Source organism: Mustelus asterias, chromosome 1, assembly GCF_964213995.1.
Source record: "Mustelus asterias chromosome 1, sMusAst1.hap1.1, whole genome shotgun sequence".
NCBI lineage: Eukaryota > Metazoa > Chordata > Chondrichthyes > Carcharhiniformes > Triakidae > Mustelus > Mustelus asterias.
The window spans coordinates 116,767,206-116,788,256 of NC_135801.1; the positions used below are offsets into that span (position 1 = coordinate 116,767,206).

Consider the following 21,051-nt stretch of genomic DNA (forward strand, 5'->3'; position numbering starts at 1 on the left):
TGTAGGATATGCGGAGCATTACTATTCATGAATTTGACTATAAGCTGGAAGAGAAGGAACAGACTCGTGTCGCGAATGAACAAAAACATTACAAAATAGAAGAGGAAAAAGCACTGGAAGAGAAAAGACATCATAAGGATGAAGAACAACAGCATAGAGGTGAAACAAAGATGCACAAATGGCAGGAAGCACAACAAATACATCATGAGTTGGAGGGACAAAAGAGATGGGAAGATGAACAAAAACAGGAAACGGAAGAACAAAGAATACAAGAGGAAGATCAGAGACATTGTGAAATAGAGGAACAGAAATTCAATGAGCAAGAACAGAAATGTCATGAAATAGAGGAACAGAAATCACATGAGGAGGAACCAAAAGTTGGTGAAATGGAGGATCAGAAAATACATGAGGAGGAACCAAAACATTGTGAATTGGAGCACCAGAAATTACATGACGAAGAACAAAAATGTGAAACGAAAGAGCAGCAGTTACATGAGGAAGAACAACGATGTGAAATGGAGGAACAGAGAGTACATGAGGAGGAAACGAAACGTCATGAAATAGAGAAACAAAATCGGGAAGCAGAAAAGCCATCTCCTGAAGAGGTAAAAGTGAAGGAAGAAGAACAGAAATGTTTGGAGGCAGAAGGTCTGAAACATAAGCTGAGGAAAGAAGAACAGTATTGCCATGCTGCTGAAAACAAACATCTGAATGAAGAGCAAGGAACACAAGATGTGGAAGGGCAGAAACAACAGGAAGAAATAGAGAGGCAGAATTATTTGAAGGAACAGCAGAGGGAAGAAGAACAGAGTCAAAAGGATGCTGAGCTGTTAACCCAAGAAGAACAAAGATTCCTCGAGGCACAGGAAGAGGAGCAACGTAGAGGGGAACTTAGATGGAAAGAGGTAGATCAAAGACAAACAATGCCAAGCCCATTTTCATTCCAAGTTGCTTCGGGAGAAAAGCAAATCATTTTTCAGAAAGTTAACCTAACCCCTGTGACCCATCCAAGGGAAGCTGTTCCTTCCTCAGATGTGAGTGACTTACAGTCCTCAACGAAGCCAGGTAAAGGCCTCTCATCTTCAATTTATGTTCCCCACACAGCCATTTTGGTTACGGGAGCTCAACTTTGCAGTACTGCTGTTGATCTGAAACAGATCAAGGACACCGCCTGCAAGACTTTGCTTGGCTTTTCAGAAGAGAGAAAAAGTGTTGAATTGCCACCTGTTGAAAAACCAAATAAATCCAATCAGGCGACCAGAATCGGTAAATCCAAATTCAATCCAGAGCAATCAGCTGACCAGTCCAGATCAACAGCTTTAACTGAGTGGGCTACCATTAGGGCAAAAATTCTTAAAAGTTCCGATGAAAGGTTTCAAGAAAGAAGAGCTCATGACAGATTCAGCGATGACTGGACCACCTTCAGAGCTTCCAGTACGCATAGCAGCTTGAGAAAAACTCTGTCTGCCAGTGCAAAATTTTCCATAACACCTGCATGGCAGAAATGGGCAGATGGCAGTAAAATCAGTGATTCTGAGAAAATAAATGTCTCTTTTGAAACAGAGAAACAAACTACCCCTGAGGAAACCGTGCTTGCACATAATTGCACAATGGACTCTTCTGAGCCTAGTGGGTCTTTGACATCCGGAGACATTGCACAGGACGTAGCCAAAGACATGAAAGATGACTCACACACAGATTATCACAACATTAGGATAGCAGATGCTGCTGAAGGTTACAAGTTTGCCAAAGATCTTCCATCGTTTCTAGTTCCAAGTCTTCCCGCTACACTGAGGAAAGAACATTCGCTGCCGCAAACTCAATCTCCACATTTTAACCAAGCTGCTGCAAATCTGAGCACGCAAATGGAAGGGGCGCCAATGGACACATCACCATTTGGTATAAAATTAAGGAGGACGCACTATTCCCTCCGGTTCCACTATGAACAGCAAGGAGAACAAAAACGGAAGAAACGATATAGTGCTGGAGATAGTATGGACGGAATTCCAGCCTTTCTCGCCTCAAAAGATAAAGAACGTGAATCATACACTGTCTCTGGTAAGCAATACTCTTGTAGAAAAGATAATAAGAATAGTAACATTTTGAAAGACAGCTCAAATAGCATTTCAGACATTTCACAGACTGGGATTACACATCTAAGTAGTATTGACGTGGCAAAACATGTTAAAAATAAACTCGCTGCACTTTCAAATGAGAACATCTCATCAAAGCCACAACCATCTCAAAAACCTGCTTTAGCGCCCAAGCCTACACGGTTCACCCCACTTCCATCCCCGCACCATACCTTAAACAAGACAATCTTTACTGAGAGTGCAGATCACAAAAACACAAAGACTTCACTTGATTCAAATGTGAGAAAAGAAGATGAGAAGAATGATACCTCAGTACAAACATACAGATTAAAGAATGAAGAAGAGGAAAGAAAGGATAGAAAATCTTTTTTCCCATCAATCAACATTCCATGGCGAGAGAGGGCAGACAAAAAGTCAGACTTCATTAAGAAAGGTAGGCAAAGTGTGAAGTTTTTGTAGGTATTTCGGTATCAGTGTGCTTCACTATATATTGGTCATGCACTTCCATTCTTAAGGAGCACTGTATTGTGAAAAGAAATGAAAGGCTTGCATTTATATAGCATCCCTGTGATTCCCCAAAGCACTTTACAGACAATGGAGCATTATTGGAGTGCACTTGCTGTTAGAGGAAACACTGCAGTCAGTTTATGTACAGCATCTCCCTTAAACATCAGTGTGATAAATCCAAATAACCCAGTTGTAGGTGTTGTTTGAGAAATGTCTTCTTTGAAATAGTGCCGAGGCACCTTTTACATCCATTCGAGATGCAAATTGGGCGTTGGTTTAATGTCATTTACGAAAGATGACACCAACAGCATTATAGCACTCCTTCAGTGCCACTGGAGTGTCAGCCTAGATTTTGTGCTCAAGTCCCTGATTTGAACTTAAAACCTAGGATAAAAGCAAAATACTGCAGATGCTGGAAATCTGAAATAAAAAGTAAAAAATGCTGGAAAAACGCAACAGGTCTGGCAGCAACTGTGGAGAGAGAAACAAGGTTAACGTTTCAAGTCCGTATGACTTTTCAGACCTGAACAAGAGTCATACGGACATGAAAAATTGGGCGGATTTTCTGACCGCACTCGCCCCAAAACCGGAAAATCCTGACCGGGGTCAATGGACCTTTCCATGGTCCACCCCTCATCCGCTATGATGGTGGGACCAGAAAATTCGCCCCATTAACTCTGTTTCTCTCTCCACAGATACTGTCAGACCTGCTGAGTTTTTCCACCATTTTCTGTTTTTATTATTGAATTTAGAACCAACTGAGCCACAGCTGATTTTTGCATTGTAACTTATCACTCAGTAATTTCTATCTCGGAATTGCTGGACCAGGTTTCATTAGAGTAAAACTGAAATATTCTGAAAATAAAACAAGTGCAATAGAGCTAGTATTGATCTTAGAAAAACTGTTCATTATAACATTCATGGTGAGAATATTGTCCTGGCATTCAGCCCAGATTTTATTATTCTGACAAATCCCTACTAAGCAAGTTGCAGTAACACCCTGGCAACTAACAAGGGTATAGGTGTTTGAAACCAGTTATGTTTCCACTATTCAGGGCTTGTCAGCAATACTGTTGATCAATGGCAAGGCATGCCGGAGGCAAGTAGGTGTACGAACAAGATTCAGCTTTTTCAATACAGTGTTTTGATCATTAAAAGCTACCATGAAAGTGTCAAGAAGGCCAATGACACATTGGGCTCAATCAGAAATGGAATGAAGTAGAAAATCAATGACATGCTCCTGCAAATATACAGAGCACTGAGTCAGATTTTCTTTGGACATTCAGTTTTGGGTGCTTTACCTCAGGAAAGATAAACCAGCGTCGGAGAGAATTCAGTGACACTCTTCCAAGGTGAACTGAGTAAACATATGTTACAGTGCCTAGTAATGAGGAGTTCAGGGGTGATCTGATAGAAATGCTTAGAGGAACTGTTAGAATGCAGTAAGATGATTTAAATGGTCAGCATGCTTAAGCACTTTTCTCTTAGCAATTTTAGTACTACAGCAAAAGTGGGAGAAAGGGAAATTTGAATTGTCTCTGTGTATAAACCTTAGACAGTTTGGAAACACAAGGATGCAGATAAATAATTATCCATGTCCAGGAAAAGGATCATATCCTGATAAGAGATTTGTTGCTTAGACATCACATGCCACAGTAAAAGATAAAAATTGGCCTATGCACTTACAATATAATAAACAAATCTTGTATAACAGAAGCATAAGGTGAAAAGGTTATAAGTGAGATAAACGCCTAAAGATAATGACTTGTGTCTTATGTAACGTTATAATTTCCACAGAGACTGATAGCTTTTAAAAAGAGATATGAATTTCCCAGTGACCAACACGAAGAAATGAACAAGATATAAGGCGGCATGGACAAGTTGGTCCGAAGGGCCTGTTTCCATGCCGTAAACCTCAATGACTCTATATCATATTTAAGACTTTTACTGTAATGAACAAACTAAAATCAACAATGACTAAACATTATTTGGTGGGCAAGTAATGCACTAAAATACAGAAAAGCCATTCTCATTAACTTCTTAACATATTAAAAATCCCATGAACATGCTTATACAGTCAAACATACTCTCAGTAGAAATGTAACCTTGTGCATAAAACTCCAAACTGCTTTAACAGAATCTTTCTGCTGCCCTACCAGGGCGAACCTTTCAGGATCCTTTTACAGAAAGTTGCTTTATCGAATATTCTGCACCAAATTGAATGGGCTTCCAGTAGCAAGGCACCATCTGTTAACTATTTGGTCTTTAACTCTTCACAAGCCTCATTCCTCGAGTCTCACCAGCAGACTGGTGGTTATCCCCAAAACAGTACTTTTTCTTTGCCTGGTATAGCAACACCTGTATCTGGCCTTGTTCCCAAAATCTCTCTAGCTAACTCCGAGGCCGGAATTTTCCAGCCGTTCATGCAGTGGGATCTTCCAGTCTTTATTCAAATCCCATCCTCTGCTGGTATCAACAAGGTTTAATCTAACAACATTCCCTTTCCATTGGATATCTTTTCCAGACCCAATAATTATGTTTAAAAAGGAGCCAATTCAACCAGGGCTTTCTTGAGTTAAGACAGAATAAGTTTATTAACTATTAAAAAGGTAAGGAGAACTGGTAAAACACATGCATCTACATTAATACAAAAGTAAGAATTTAGTCCAATAGTAAGTAAAGATAAATAAAAGGTTACATGGAACAGTTATTGACTTGCAAGGAGCAGATGATGAAGTGTTATAGCCATTATGTATTAGATCCGGTATAATTGATGTCTGCTGGTGAATAGTTGATTATTTGGTACAGTAGTTCTGTGGTTTGGTAGAGATTTCAGTTCTTTTTTCCCAGCTGTGATCCCTTTTTGCTGGCTGGGTGACTTCCACAGTCAGAGAGAGAGTTTTAGATATTCCTGCAAAAGATAGTCATATCCTTTCCGCAGGGGCACTATTTCCAGCACTGTATCATACCTTCAATAATGAAATTTCCAGCCGCTTTGCCTAGAGACTGACAGAAAGACACAGGCAGGCCGGTAGAAAGCAGGCCCTGGGTAGCCCTTTGTTAGCTTATAACCCCCTTCCTTATGTATTCCAAGAGGAAACCGGAAGACATCAATCCATCTGGCAATTACACCCAGGGTCTTTGACATGACATAGTTGTTATATTCCTTTGTCCTTATCGACGATCATAATCAGCCTCTGGATGCTTTTACTTTGTCTGGAAACACAGGGTGGGTTCCATTGTCCCTTAGAGAGATCCCTGCAGCTATTCCAGTCAGTGGCTAACAGTACATTTCTCAGGCAGCTTCAGGGTTTGTGTCCTTTTTAAAGTCCAATATTTCCATTTATTATTCCATGGTTTTTTTTCTCCATCATTGTAACGCCATGCATAATGAAACAAGCTGGTTAAAATTGAATCAAAAAAATCTTCATATATAAGCTTTTTAAGAATGTGAAATGTACTGAACATGGCCATTGATACTGAATCAACGGATATGTTTGAAAAGGATATAAATACTTACAGGCTGATTCCATGGGCCAGATTTTCCTGTCCCAATGTGGGCCAACCCATGGTGGACGGGCTTTAAAAATTGAGAGTGAAACCAGATGTTGGGATTCCCACCCTATTCCCATGACTAGACACAGCTCGTAAGCCCACCTTGAGCTATACTGACATTATCTGCTCCATTGCAGAGGTAGGCATTTAAGAACCCCCTCCCCTAACAAATTTAAAGGCAACCTGGTTCACACCAGCTCGGAGGTGTTGTGAACCATGGGGATCCCTGTTCTGGAGTCAGAAATCTTTTAACAGTCTCGATAGGCCGAATGGCTTCCTTCTGCACTGTAGGAATTCTATGAATTTCAAAAAAGATGTATCTAACTTTACAAGTTGCAATGAAATGCTATATGATAAATTATGTATGTTCCTAACACAGTAATTGATGATAGGGCTTTTGTTCTTAAGAGTTGGGAAAGTAGTAAATTGAGCAGCAGTTTTGGAAAAAAAGTGTTCAGATGAATTAGATTACATTATCCACTGGATAAAATGCTGTTTTGCATTGAACAATATTGAAATTCAGATTTGACCCTGTCTATTGTTCTTTGTATTTTAATCTTTTCATTTTTTTTCAACTCATCCTTCTATTTCACTGCATCAAAGCTTGGAAAATATGGCTGCACTCTTTGAGTGATTTCAAAGGCATTAATATATTCAGCTCTGAGTGTTTTGTTGATACAATGGTATGATGGAATCAACTCTTGAATGCTTGGCTGAACTTGAAATCCAATAATTGATTCACCTAAATAGGAATTATTGAGATAGCTATCAAAGGGACAATGAGCTTGGTTAATTTGACAGTTTTAAACGTAGAAATATAGAAAATAGGATCAGGAGTAGGCCAATTTGCTCCACCATTCAGTATGATCATGGCTGATCATCCAACTCAATAGTCTGATCTCCTTTGCCCCGAGGGCGTTATCTAACTCCTTCTTGAAAACATACAATATTTTGGCCTCAACTGCTTCCTGTGGTAGAGAAATCCTCAGGCTTTCTATTCTCTGGGTGAAGAACTGTCTCCTCATCTCAGTCCTAAAAGATTTACTCCTTATCCTTAGACTATGACCCCTGGGTTCTGGACACTCTCACCATTGGGAACATCCTTCCTGCATCTACCTGTCTAGTTCTGTTTGAATTTTGTAGGTTTCTATGAGATCCTCCTCTGATGCATTTGAATTCCAGTGAATATAATCCAAACTGACATATTCTCTCCTCAAAAGTCAGTCCCGGCATCCCAGCAATCAGTCTAGTAAACCATCACTGCACTCCCTCTATATCCTTCCCCTGATAAGGATACCAAAACTGCACACACTATTCCAGGTGTGGCCTTGCTAAGGCCCTGTATAATTGCAGCAAGACATCCCTGTTCCTGTAATCGAATTCTCACGCTATAAAGGCCAACATACCATTTTCCTTCTTTACTGCCTGCTGCACTTGTATGCTTTCCTTCAGCAACTGGTGTACAAGGACACCTAGGTCTCTTTGCTCATTCTCCTCTCTTGATTTACAGCCATTCAGATAATAAGCTGCCTTCCTGTTTTTGCTACCAAAGTGGATAACCTCACATTTATCCACATTATATTGCATCTGTCATGCATTTGCCCATTCACTCAACTTTTCCAAATCACACTGAAGCCTCTCTGCATCCTCCTCACAGCTCACCCTCCCACCCAGCATTGTGTGATCTGCAAATTTGGCAATATTGCATCCCTCATCAAAATCACTGATTCTTGCGGTAATCTGCTAGTCACTGCCTGCCATTCGGAAAAAGACCAATTTATTCCACTCTCTGTCTGCCAACCAGTTTTCTATCAATTTCAATGCACTACTCCCAATCCCATGTGCTTTAATTTTATATTCTAATCTCTTATATGGGACTTTGAAAGTCCAAATAAATCACTGGCTCCACGTCATCAACTCTACTAGTTACATCCTCAGAGAATTCCAGTAGATTTGTCAAGTATGATTTCCCTTTCATAAATCCATGCTGACTCTGTCCGATCGGTTTATTTGGTAGCAAAAGCCACACAAGCTTTCGGAGCTCCAAGCCCCTTCTTCATCCGAAAGCTCCGAAAGCTTGTGTGGCGTTTGCTACCAAATAAACCTGTTGGACTTTAACCTGGTGTTGTTAGACTCCTTACTGTGTTTACCCCAGTCCAACGCCGGCATCTCCACATTCTGTCCGATCTGCCAGTTTAAAATCCTTAACAATGGGCTGTAAAATTTTCTCCACTATTGACATCAGGTTGAATGGTCTATAATTCCCTGTTTTCTCTTTAGCTCCCTTTTTAAATAGTGGGATTACATTAGCCACCCTCCAAACTGTAGGAACTGTTCCAGAATCTACAGAATTGGAAGATGACAACCAATATGTCCACTATTTCTAGGACCATTTCCTCAAGTACTCTGGGATGTCGATCATCAAGCCCAAGGGATTTATCGGCCTTCAATCCCATCAATTTCCCCAACACCGTTTCTTTACTAATACTGATTTCCTTCAGTTCCTCCCACTCACTACACACTATGTCCTTCTTTGTGAAGACAATGCATTTAGTTGATCACCTATTTCTTTGTATCCCATTACAAATTTTCCTGTTTCTGACTGTACAGGACCTACATTTTTCTTCAGCAATCGTTTTGCCTTCACATACCTATAGAAACATTTAGTCAGTTTTTATGTTTTCCCATAAGTTTACTCTCATACTCTATTTTCCCCTTCTTAATCAATCTTTTTGTCCTTATTTGCTGAATTCTAAACTGCTCCCAACTTTCCTGTTTCACTTTTTTTAAAAACAGGAATAAATAGTTGTTGCAGTTCACCCATGCGTTCTTTGAATGCTTGTCATTGCCAATCCACCATCATCCCTTTAAGTTATGTTTCCCAATCCTTCACAGCCAACTCATGCCTCATACCATTGTAGTTTCCATTTTTAAAGTACAGGATCCTAGTCTCAGAATCCACTATGCCACAATCCATCATGATGAAGAATTCTATCATAATATTGTCACTCATCCCCAAGGGTGTCACAAAACTAGATTGCCAATTATTCATTTCTCATTACACAATGCCAAGTCAAGGATGGCCTGTTCTCTTATTGGTTCCTCAATGAATTAGCGAAGAAAACCACCCCGTGTACACTCCAGGAACTCCTCCTTTTTGTTATTGTGACTAATTTGATTTGCCTAATCTACATGCAGATTAAAGTCACTCATAATTACAGATGTTCCTTTATCATATGATCTCTAATTTCCTGTTTAATGCTATTCCCAACACCACCACTACAGTTTGGAGGTCATTATATAAATTCCACTAACATTTCTTTGCCCATTGGTATTTCTTACCCATACAAATTCCACATTGTCACAGCTAATATTCTTCCTCACTATTGCCTTAATTTCCTCTTTAAAAAGCAATGCAACCCCACAGCCTTTTCCTTTTTGCTGTCCTTCCTAAATACTGATACCCGTGGATGTTCATTTCCCATCCCTGGTCACCCTGCAGCCATGTCTCCGTAATCCTGACTACATCATAGCCGTTTACATCTTAAAGACTTCCCAAAGTTATTCTAGTGCTCATGATTTCTGTACATACTAGAGGGGGGAGGGGGCAAGGGGGGTGAGATTAAGGGCATCTCGCACTCAAGCTACTGAAATGGGCTGATGTCCCAGCAAATGGATGTGGGCATTTTAATCTGCCTACCTTGGCATCCACCTGCCAACCCACAACAAATGTCAATCAATTTCAATTTTGAATTTAACAATTGGTCTAGCATCAATTGTACTAGAGGCCCCCAAATAGTCAGTGGGAAATTGAGGAGCAAATATGGAAGGAGATTACAGATAGCGCCAAGAAAAATAAGATGGTAATAGTACGGGACTTTAACTTTCCCAATATTGACTGGACAACCATAGTATTAGAGGCTTGGATGGAGAGATATTTGTTGAGTGTATTCAGGAGGAATTTCTCATTCAGTATGTGGATGGCCCGACTAGAGAGGGGACAAAACTTGACCTCCTCTTGGGAAATAAGGAAGGGCAGGTGACAGAAGTGTCAGTGGGGGATCACTTTGGAACCAGTGAACATAATTCCATTAGTTTTAAGATAGCTATGGAGAACGATAGGTCTGGCCCAAAAGTTAAAATTCTAAATTTTAAATGTTAAACTTTAAATTTTAAATTCAAATGTGAGGTAGTGCATTTTGAAAGGTCTAATACAGATAGGAAATATACAGTAAATGACAGAACCCTTAAGAGTTTTGATAGGCAGAGGGATCTGGACGTACAGGTACACAGGTCACTGAAAGCGGCAATGCAGGTGGAGAAGATTGTCAAGGCGGCATACGGCATACATGCCTTCATCAGCCGGGGTATTGAGTTTAAAAATTGGCAAGTCATGTTGCAGCTTTATAGAACCTTAGTTCGGCCGCACTTGGAATATAGTGTTTGATTCTGGTCGCCACTCTACCAGAAAGACGTGGAGGCTTTGGAGAGGGTACAGAAAAGATTTACCAGGATGTTGCCTGGTATGAAAGGCATTAGCTATGAGGAGAGGTTGGAGAAACTTGGTTTGTTCTCACTGGAATGGTGGAGGTTGAGGTGCGACCTGATAGAAGTCTACAAGATTATGAGGGGCATGGATAGGCTGGATAGTCAGAAATTTTTTCCCAGGATGGAAGAGTCAATGACTAGGTGGCATGGGTTTAAGGTGCGAGGGGCAAGGTTTAAAGGAGATGTACGAGGCAAGTTTTTTTTTACACAGAGCGTGGTGGGTGCCTGGAATTCGCTGCTGGGGGAGGTAGTGGAAGCAGATACAATAGTGACATTCATGGGGCATCTTGACAAATACATGAATAGGATGGGAATAGAGGTATACGGTCCCTGGAAAGATAGGGGGTTTTAGTTCAGTCGGGCAGCATGGTCGGTGCAGGCTTGGAGGCAGAAGGGCCTGTTCCTGTGCTGTAATTTTCTTTGTTCTTTAAATTGGGGCAAGGCCAATTTTGATGGTATTAGACAGGAACTTTCAAAAGTTGATTGGAGGCGTCTGTTGGCAGGCAAAGGGATGGCAGGTAAGTGCGAGACTTTCAAAAGTGTGTTAACCAGGGTTCAGGGTAAGCACATTCCTTTTAGAGTGAAGGGCAAGGCTGGTAGAAGTAGGGAACCCTGGATTACTTGGAAATATTGAGGCCCCGGTCAAGAGGAAGGAGGCACGTGACATGCATAAACAGCTGGGATCAAGTAGATCCCTTGAAGCGTATAGCGGGTATAGGAGTAGTGTTAAGAGAGAAATCAGGAGGACAAAAAGGGGACACTGCCTTGATCTGCTTTGGCAGATCAGGAAAAGGAGAATCCAAAGAGCTTCTACAAATACATAAAGGGCAAAAGAGTAACAAGGGAGAGAGTAGGGCCTCTTAAGGATCAACAAGGTCATCTTTGGGCGGATCCACAACAGATGGGTGAGATCCTAAATGAATATTTCTCATCAGTATTTGCTGCTGAGAAAGGCATAGAACTTGGGGAAATAAATAGTGATGTCTTGAGGAGTGTACATATTACAGAGAAGGAGGTGCTGGAAGTCTTAGAGCACATCAAGGCAGATAAATCCCCGGGACCTGATGAAGTGTATCCCAGGACGTTGTCGGAGGCTAGAGAGGAAATTGTGGGTACCCGGGCAGAGATATTTGAATCATCGACAGTCACAGGTGAGATGCCTGAAGATTGGAGGGTGGCAAATGCTGTGCCTTTGTTCAAGAAGGGCTGTAGGGTAAAGCATGGGAACTACAGGCCAGTGAGCCTAACCTCTGTAGTGGGTAAGTTGTTAGAAGGTATTCTGAGAGACAGGATCTTCAGGCATTTAGAGAGTCAAGGACTGATTAGGGACAGTCAGCATGGCTTTGTGAGTGGAAAATCATGTCTCACAAATTTGATTGAGTTTTTTGAAGGGGTAACCAAGAAGGTAGATGAGGGCAGTGCAGTTGATGTTGTCTACATGGACTTTAGCATGGTCTTTGACAAGGTACCACATGATAGGTTGTTGCATAAGGTTAAATCTCACGGGATCCAAGGTGGAGTAGCCAAATGGATACAAATTTGGCTTGATGATAGAAGACAGAGGGTGGTTGTAGAGGGTTGTTTTTCAAACTGGAGGCCTGTGACCAGCAGTGTGCCTCAGGGATCGGTGCTGGTCCACTGCTATTTGTCATTTATATTAATGATTTGGATGAGAATATAGAAGGCATGGTTAGTAAGTTTGCAGATTACACCAAGATTAATGGCATAGTGGACAGTGAAGAAGTTTATCTAGGATTGCAACAGGATCTTGATCAATTGGGCCAGTGGGCTGACGAATGGCGTATGGAGTTTTAGATAAATGCGAGGTGATGCATTTTCATCGATTGAACCAGGGCAGGACTTATTCAGTTCATGGCAGGGTGTTGGGGAGAGTTATAGAGCAAAGAGATCTAGGGGTACAGTTCATAGCCCCTTGAAAGTGGAGTCACAGGTGGATAGAGTGGTGAAGAAGGCATTCGGCATGCTTGGTTTCATTGGTCAGAACATTGAATACAGGAGTTGGGACGCCTTGTTGAAGTTGTACAAGACATTGGTAAGGCCACAATTGGAATACTATGTACAGTTCTGGTCATCCTATTATAGAAAGGATATTATTAAACTAGAAAGAGTACAGAAAAGATTTACTAGGATGCTACCAGGACTTGATTGTTTGAGTTATAAGGAGAGGCAGGATAGACTGGGACTTTTTCCCTGGAGCGTAGGAGACTTAGGGTGATCTTATAGAGGTCTATAAAATAATGAGGAGCATAGATGAGCTAGATAGTCAACATCTTTTCCCATAGGAAGGGGAGTCTGAAACTAACGAGCATAGATTTAAGGTGAGAGGGGAGAGATACAAAAGTGTCCAGAGGGGCAATATTTCTACAGAGGGTGGTGAGTGTCTGGAACAAGCTGCCAGAGGTAGTAGTAGAGGCGGGTACAATTTTGTGTGTTAAAAAGCATTTAGACAGTTACATGGGCAAAATGGGTATCGAGGGATATAGACCAAACGCTGGCAATCGGGATTAGCATGGTGGTTTTAAAAAAAGGGCAGCATGGACAAGTTGGGCCAAAGGACTTGTTTCCATGCTGTGAACTTCTATGACTCTCATTGCCATTTGCAGAAGAGAGTTCCAAACATCTGCCACCCTTTGTGTGAAAAAATAGCTGCAATTCTCCCATCACGACCTGCAGCTTTTCTGGTGGGTCGAGCCAGGAGATGCGCGAGTCGGCCATTTCGCGGGTTCCCCGCCAGTTTTCCCCGCGCATATCTTCCAGCCAGAGAAAACTGGCACCGCCGGGAACCTGCTGAAAATCAGTGACCCGCTGATTAACATGAGTTTACATTCGTTTACATGCCATTATCAGGATCCACACAGCAATCTCCGCCCACGTCTGCGTCTCCCACCTCTTTGGCGTGATGTAACTTTGGCGCGAATCAGAGTAGCTATTTAAAAGTTGCAACCTGGCGTGGCAGCCTTGAGCTGGCGTGAGAAGGTAAGTGCTGCCAGTGGAGCACGGGGGATTGTTGCAGGCAGGCCCTGGAGATGCCTGGTGGCCTTCGTCCTGCTGCCTTCAGGTGTTGGCCCATGGACCAGTGATATCTGTCAGGGAGAGGGGGTGAGGGGGTGGGGGAATCCTGCCCCCCTCCCCTCACCAGGCAGCACTGAAGTGCAGTGTGGGAAGCAGCCTCGAGGGCTCCCACCTCCCAGCTCCTGGGCAGTGCTGAAGCGCAATGTGGGAAGCAGCCTCGAGGGCTCCCACCTCCCAGCTCCTGGGCAGTGCTGAAGCGCAGTGTGGGAAGCAGGTTCGAGGGCTGCCGCTCACCCTCCCCCTTCACAGCACTTTGCAGTGGCAGTCTTGCCGCGGGGTGTGGTCAGGGACTCTACTAAGTGCTGGTGTTCCGAGGTGGGGAGGTGTGTACCATGTGCTGACTGAGGCCTAACCAGATGAAGCAGCTGCTGCTCCAAGCCGGGGTGCAGAGGTTCAGACATGGACTGCAAGGAATCTGCTGTCACTGGGCACACATCTGGTGCTGATTTTCAGTCTGTCCCTGCCCTGTGACGTGGACCACCAACACATGCCTGTAACGGATGCTGCAGTTCCACACATAGCAATGGCTCAAGGGTGCGCATCGCCGTCCATGGCTACACACCGACCTGCACCAGCATTTGACATGATGGGAATCTCACACCACCCTAATCGGGCCACGCATGGCGCTATGGATTGTGTGGGGTTCCCAGCTCCCACAAGTGGGGGCTCTGGCCCAAGTGAGGGATTGGGGTGTTGCTGGGTCTATGCAGCCAATGAGAATAATCCGTCATTCTATGATCTTTCCAAACCCCACTGTGCAGATGGAGCTCGGTTTGCTCGATCTGGAGCTGGCCATGTTGGTGGCAGCAGGGGCGGAGGAGGAGGGGGCGGCGGCTCAGGAGGTGGTGGGCGTGGAGAGACCACCGCAGGAGCAGCCACCACCAGACCCTCAGGAAAGAGGGCAGGGGGCTGCCACTGAGGGCCAGGAGGTGGGTGAGCAGGCTCCCGAAAGGATGCACAGAGGCGGAGAGTGTTGAGGGCAAGGAGGTACAGGGCTTGCAATTCCTTTGAGGCCCATTCGGAGGAGATGTGCCGTCGCCGGCTGCGCCTGTCCAAGACCATGGTGCGACACATTTGTGAGGTGCTCTCACACCTGGCACCTCAGGGGAGCAGCGGCCACCCACTCCCTGTGGACGTGAAGGCGACAGCTGCCCTCAATTTCTATGCCTCCGGGTCATTCCAGGCACCCAGTGGTGACCTAGCTGGTATCTCCCAGGCCTCCGTGCACAGATGTGTGCGGCAGGTCACAGATGCCCTGTATGCCCGGGCAGGGCAGTTCATTAATTTCGATGTGGGTCGTGCACAGCAGGAGGCCGGGCTCTCGGCTTCACATCCATCACCAGGATGCCGAATGTGCAGGGAGCAGTGGATGGGACACACATCGCCTTGCGGGCCCCCCATGCAGGGCCGCAGCAATTTTTGAACCAGAAGGGGTTCCACTCCCTGAACGTTCAAATTGTCTGCGACCATCAGCTGAAGATCATGCAGGTTGATGCACGCCACCCAGGGAGTGTCCATGACAGCCTTGTGATCTGGCAGTCGGACATCCCTGGACTCTTCGAAGACCAGCCCAGGCTCCCGGGATGGATACTGGGTGACAAGGGTTACCCGCTAAGGTCATGGCTGATGACGCCTGTGCGGAGGCCCCAGACCGAGGTGGAGACCCGCTACAATGAGGCCCATGCAGCCACCCGGTCCGTCATAGAGCAGTGCATCGACTTGCTGAAGATGCAGTTCCTCTGCTTGGATTGCTCTGTCGGAGGGCCCTCCAGTATGACCCTGTCATGCTTCACGCATCATTATCGTTTGCTGCGCTCTTCACAACATTGCCCAGCAGCGAGGAGACCAGCTGGAGCAGGAGGAGGAGGAGGACAGCGAGGGGGCGAGGTAGGCGTCCTGCCATATGAAGAGCCAGAGGAAAGACGATGGGCGGCAATGGCAGGTGTCCGGCAAAGAAGGACAGCGAGGGACGCCTTGATTGCAGCCCGCGTCACCGAGCTGGTGCTGTGCAGTGAGGGAGCTGCAACCAACACACATCCACCACACCCCAGGAGCACGTGCGGCCACTATTCCCCCTGCAAACTGACCTGGGCCCTCAAACCACCACATCACCCTTCCCCTGCTCCTGTCATCCCACCACCATATCTCCCAGAAACATCCGAACCTGTTAATATGCCTGGGCTGGCAATGGTTGCGAGCCTTGGCTGGAGGCTGGAGCATGATGACGACTCGCTGTTGTGCGCACTGGGATCCTGCCCCTGGTGCCACTCAAGTCTGACACCTACCTGTACTCTGAATGCATGCTGCCACCCTGGCCCACGTAGCTGTAAGGGTTGGGGACGCATGTTTTTTGGCCAAGGTGGGGGAAGAGATGTGCACACATCTGTGCACGCACCAAGGGTCTGGTGGATGTTGGGGGAGGTAGGGCAGGCACTCTGAAACATGGGCTGAGTCTGCAAGGCTCAACAGACAGCACCTCTATGTTTGGGAGTCGGGAACACTGAGCTGTGGGCAGAGGGGGAGGGAAGAGAATCAGAGACACATTAGTCATAGAATGAAGTGCAATTAACAGTTTATTGTGTTCTTAACATAAATGATTACCAAACTCTGACTACTGGTAACCTTCACCTGTGCCCTCTAGTGAACTACAACTTTCTAACTTTGTGCTGTCTACTGCTTCTTCTAGGTGCTACCCCAGGAGGCACATCAGAGGTGGAGGAGTCCAGCTGTGATGCACGCCCCATTGTCTGTGATGGCCTTGGCGGACATCCCGTGGATGGCCGGGACCTGGAGGGCCCTGGCTGACTTGCGGATGGCACTGTTTCAGTGCCAACCTGTTCATCTCGCTGGCCTTGAGGTGCCCCAGTGTGAGGAAGGGGGGAATCGGAAGGTCTCGGAACGTCTGGGATCCCCCTGGGTGGAAGACCCCGGCATGGGTTCAAGCCCTTCCTCCTCCCTTGGGGTGCCTAAAAGCCCTGGGGGCACTCCATGGGATGCCAGGTTTGCTGGACTGAGCTCCAGAAGCTCCGGCGCCACTTGGCTCTGCCAGTTCTGGAGGCCTAGATGCGTCTGCCCCATGATGTGTAATCCCTCAGCCCTGGCCATCTGAGACTCGGCCAAGCTCCGCAGCCCCTTCGCTACAACATTCTGTGAGGAAGCCAGGCTCTGGAGCCCCTCAGCAGTAGCCCTCTGAGTCTGGGCTAAGTTGTCGAAGCTCACAGCGATGGCCAGCAGTGTCTCCCACATGCCCCGACACCCATGGCTGCTGTATCCAGTGGGGTGCAATACTCAGGGCTCCGAATCAATTAGCTGCTCTGCCCAGGGGCTGCAATATTCAAGGCTCCCATTCAAGAGAGGGAATGATCACAGGCTGGGCTTGTACATGTCAGCACAACGCTAGTTCTCTGCAGGGCAGCAGTGAGGACAGTATGTTCAAGGGATGGAGGGTTTGCGTACCCACATTATCTGGATCCCATGGGGGCATGAGGTGAGAAGGCAGCCATGTCTGTGTGGGGGGCGGGGGGGGGGGCAGCAATGAGGCCAGCGATATCTGTGTGGGGGTGTTGTGGGGGCCAGCGATGAGGCCAGCGATGTCTGTGGGGGGTTTGTGGGGGCCAGCGATGAGGCCAGCGATGTCTGTGGGGGTTTGAGGGCAGTGATCTGGATGCTGGGAGGACTTCCCAGCGATGTGCGCATGCGCGGGTTCCCGCTCATCTTGCTGATTTCAGGCTCTTTGGTGCGAATAGCCCCCCCCCCCCCTCCCCCCGAGCACAATGATATTCACGGCTGGGACCTCTGCAGTGCACAGAGTGCGGAGATTCGGGTGAGAAGCCGAACTGACAAAACAGTCGGGATTTAGAACAGTTCTCCCACCAATTCAGCACTTTTGGGAGAATCGCCCCCAATGTTTCCTCATTTCACTTCTGAAAGTTCAAACTCTGTTTTGCTGGCTATGTCATTCCGAGACTGAAATAGCAGAACTAGCAGAAATAGTTTTTCCCAATCTATCCTATCTGTTCCCCAAATTATCCCTTAATATTCTAAATGACTGGAAATTCAAGCCTAATTTGTGTGATCTCTCCTCTTGGTTCACTGTTGCAGTCTCAAGTACCAGCAAATCCAACGCTATTTCTTTATTTACCTGCGGTTGATTCTGCCAACTATTAATTATAGAATTTATTTGGAACAATTTTATCTAAATGTTTTGTAATTGGTTGGGTGCTTTACAAATTTATTCCATTTGAACTAATGCCAGCAACTGAGCTAACTTGACTGAAGTCCCACTCCAGGAATTCAGCACCTAATGCAGTTTGGTACTTCAGTGCAGTACTTAAGAGAGCACTTTATTGCTGGAGGTGCTGTTTGCCAGATCAGCTGTTAATCTAACATGATCCTATCTGCCTGTTCAGGTGAATGTAAATGTTCCCATGGCACAACAGGGAAAGAGCAGGGGATTTTTCTCTCAGCCAACAACACGATAAGCAGCTCATTCATCTCATTTATAGTTTGTAGGATATTGCTGACTGCAGATTAATTGCTCTGCATACCGACAGAACAGCAGTGTCTCCACTTCATAAGTAATCTGTTGGGTGTAAAGTGCGTTGGGGCATTTTGTGAGTCTGACAATGCACATGTAAATATTTTAAGGAGGTAACAGAGAGAGTAGACAGTCATAATGCATTAGGGTTAGGTTAGCTTTTCAAAAGGCCTTTGGTAAGGTGCTCTGTTATATAATAACGAATAATGCCAGAGAATGGGGAGTTGGGGGCAAGTGGCAGAATGGATTATTATCTACCTTCAAGACAGAAAGCAGAGAATGGGAGTAAAGGGTAGGGATGGCAGAAGGTTGGAAGGGTTGTTCCACAAGGAGCAGTGCTGGGAACGCTGCTGTTCACAATTTACATTAATAATTTGGACTTTGGAATCAAAACCAGGTTTTCTAACTTTGTGGATGACACCAAATAGTGGGGGTGGGATGGGGGGTGCTGGGCTGGGTGGGGGGTGGGGGGGGGGGGGGAGATAGTCTATGCTGAGGAGGATTGCAACAAATTACAGGAGAGCGTGCAGAGGAGGTATACATACCAGGGAAAGGTTGAATTGATCTTTTTTTCTTGAGAAAAGGCCAAGAGATGACCTAATAGTGGCTTTTAAAATTATGAAAGGTTTTGACAAAGTGGATATAGAGAAAATATTTCCCGTTTTAGGAAACAGCATAACTAGAGGTCATCAAATCATTGCAGGAGATCTAATCGGGAATTCAAAAGAAACCTATTTACCAAAAAAAAGTGAGACTTTGAAACTTGCTACCAAAGGAAGTGGTTATAGTGAATTATATAGAATGCATAGGGAAAAACAGAGTACTGGCGTTGCACAATAGTGTTGTTAAATTTACATTGGAATTGAGTCTACAATCTGTGGCGGTATGGTGGCACAGTGATTAGCCCATTAATGCCCCAAGATGTGTAGATTGACGGGGTAAATGCGCAGGGTTACGAGGAGACAGATGGGCTGTTGGCCTGAGTAAGATACTCTGTTGGAGAGTCGGTGCAGACTCAATGGGTCGAAAGGCCTCCTTCTGTAATGTAGGGATTCTATCATGAATCTTATTATTGTATTTTTTACTTTACAGTCACCATCCCAAAAGGCAGTAATTTGACTGGAACTTTTTTTATCCAGAACACCTGCAGGGAATATAACAAAATACCTGTATATGTGTCATTTCCAGAATCTTCTCTCATGGTTTAGTCGACTAACTTGAATTATGCATGTGTATGAAGTTATATTTGTTTCAAAAGACTTGGAAACATGACATTTTCAAGCACCATTGTTAGGTAACATTTCACACTTAAACAATACCATGGCTAGCTGTTCACACTGGTGATATCTGGTCTCGCCGATGGTGCACTCCCGCTGCAGGTTTCCCAGCGACATGGGGTGCAATCAGTGGGAAATTCCATTGACAGCGGTGGGACCAGAAGATCAGACCACCAGCTAATGGCACACCACCTCCCGCCATGCGAAACATGGAGACCAGAAATACCACAACCCCCCTCAAATTTTTTATCGTATCAGACACAGAATAAAGCAGAGACAGAGAGGGAGAGATAATTATAATCAGTATTCTGAAATATTTACTTTTTTTTCCTCTGCTTATTGCATATATTTTTCTGTGATTTGTTTTCACAAAAGATAAACAAATTACATTCTGAAAACTTCCCAAGTAAACAAATTTTGAAATGGGAAAATGAAATTTTTCATTTTTGTTACTGTTGTTTATAAGGTGGAGGAATGCTCCATAGAATCATAGAATCATAGAAACCCTACAGTGCAGAAGGAGGCCATTCGGCCCATCGAGTCTGCACCGACCACAATCCCACCCAGGCCCTACCCCCACATATTTACCCACTAATCCCTCTAACCTACACACTTTAGGAATCTAAGGGGCAATTTTTAACCTGGCCAATCAACCTAACCCGCACATCTTTGGACTGTGGGAGGAAACCGGAGCACCCGGAGGAAACCCATGCAGACACGAGGAGAATGTGCAAACTCCACACAGACAGTGACCCGAGCCGGGAATCGAACCCGGGACCCTGGAGCTGTGAAGCAGCAGTGCTAACCACTGCGCTACCGTGCCGCCCTCCACGTGGGCATCTAAAAATCTCTGGCCTGCCCAGACTCACAGCCGAGTTGCTATCTTCCCAAACGCAAGGGAAAAAACAGTATTAGTTAAAATATTGGTCTGAACTGGTCTTGTATATTTCAAAATGGGACACCAGTAAATCGGGGAAATAAGAATGCTGTTTTTTCCTTCTGGGAATCAACATTAGTGCTGACCTGTTTTGAGCCCATTGCTCACTGAGGGCATTTGAACAATACTGGCTTGGTTAGGTGATGCACTCAGGCTGCTTCTGTCGCCAACACCTTGTTGCCATTTATACCAGCAGGATCTTGCGTTCCTGCCAACAGTGCGTCCCCACCGCAAGCTTTCGGGTGGTGAGGGGTGTTTTCAACGGGAAACTCCGTTGACAACAGTGGGACCATAACATTGCACCACCTCTGGCCACACGCTGCAGAGTGGGAGGAAAATCCTGCCCTATGTATCCATTTAAGATGGAAGATGAACTTCTTCCCCTCCTCCCCCACCCAGAGTGTTAACATGTATATGCATCAATGAGCAGACCTCCAGTGTAGTTGCTCATGGCAAGTCAAACGATTCGCTGTTCTATAAAATCAAGAGCTTTGTATCATATAA

At 45.0% G+C, this 21,051-nt stretch overlaps 1 protein-coding gene across 1 annotated transcript in view; it reads left to right on the forward strand.

The window, feature by feature from the left end:
- The window catches only part of cracd (capping protein inhibiting regulator of actin dynamics), an 82,119-nt gene that overhangs the window by 33,914 nt on the left and 27,154 nt on the right, over positions 1-21,051 (forward strand). Inside the window, exons 6-8 of the mRNA XM_078238952.1 lie at positions 6-159; positions 235-2,058; positions 2,110-2,526. Of these exons, the coding sequence (XP_078095078.1) occupies positions 6-159; positions 235-2,058; positions 2,110-2,526 (2,395 nt within the window). The remainder of the gene's footprint in view (positions 1-5; positions 160-234; positions 2,059-2,109; positions 2,527-21,051) is intronic.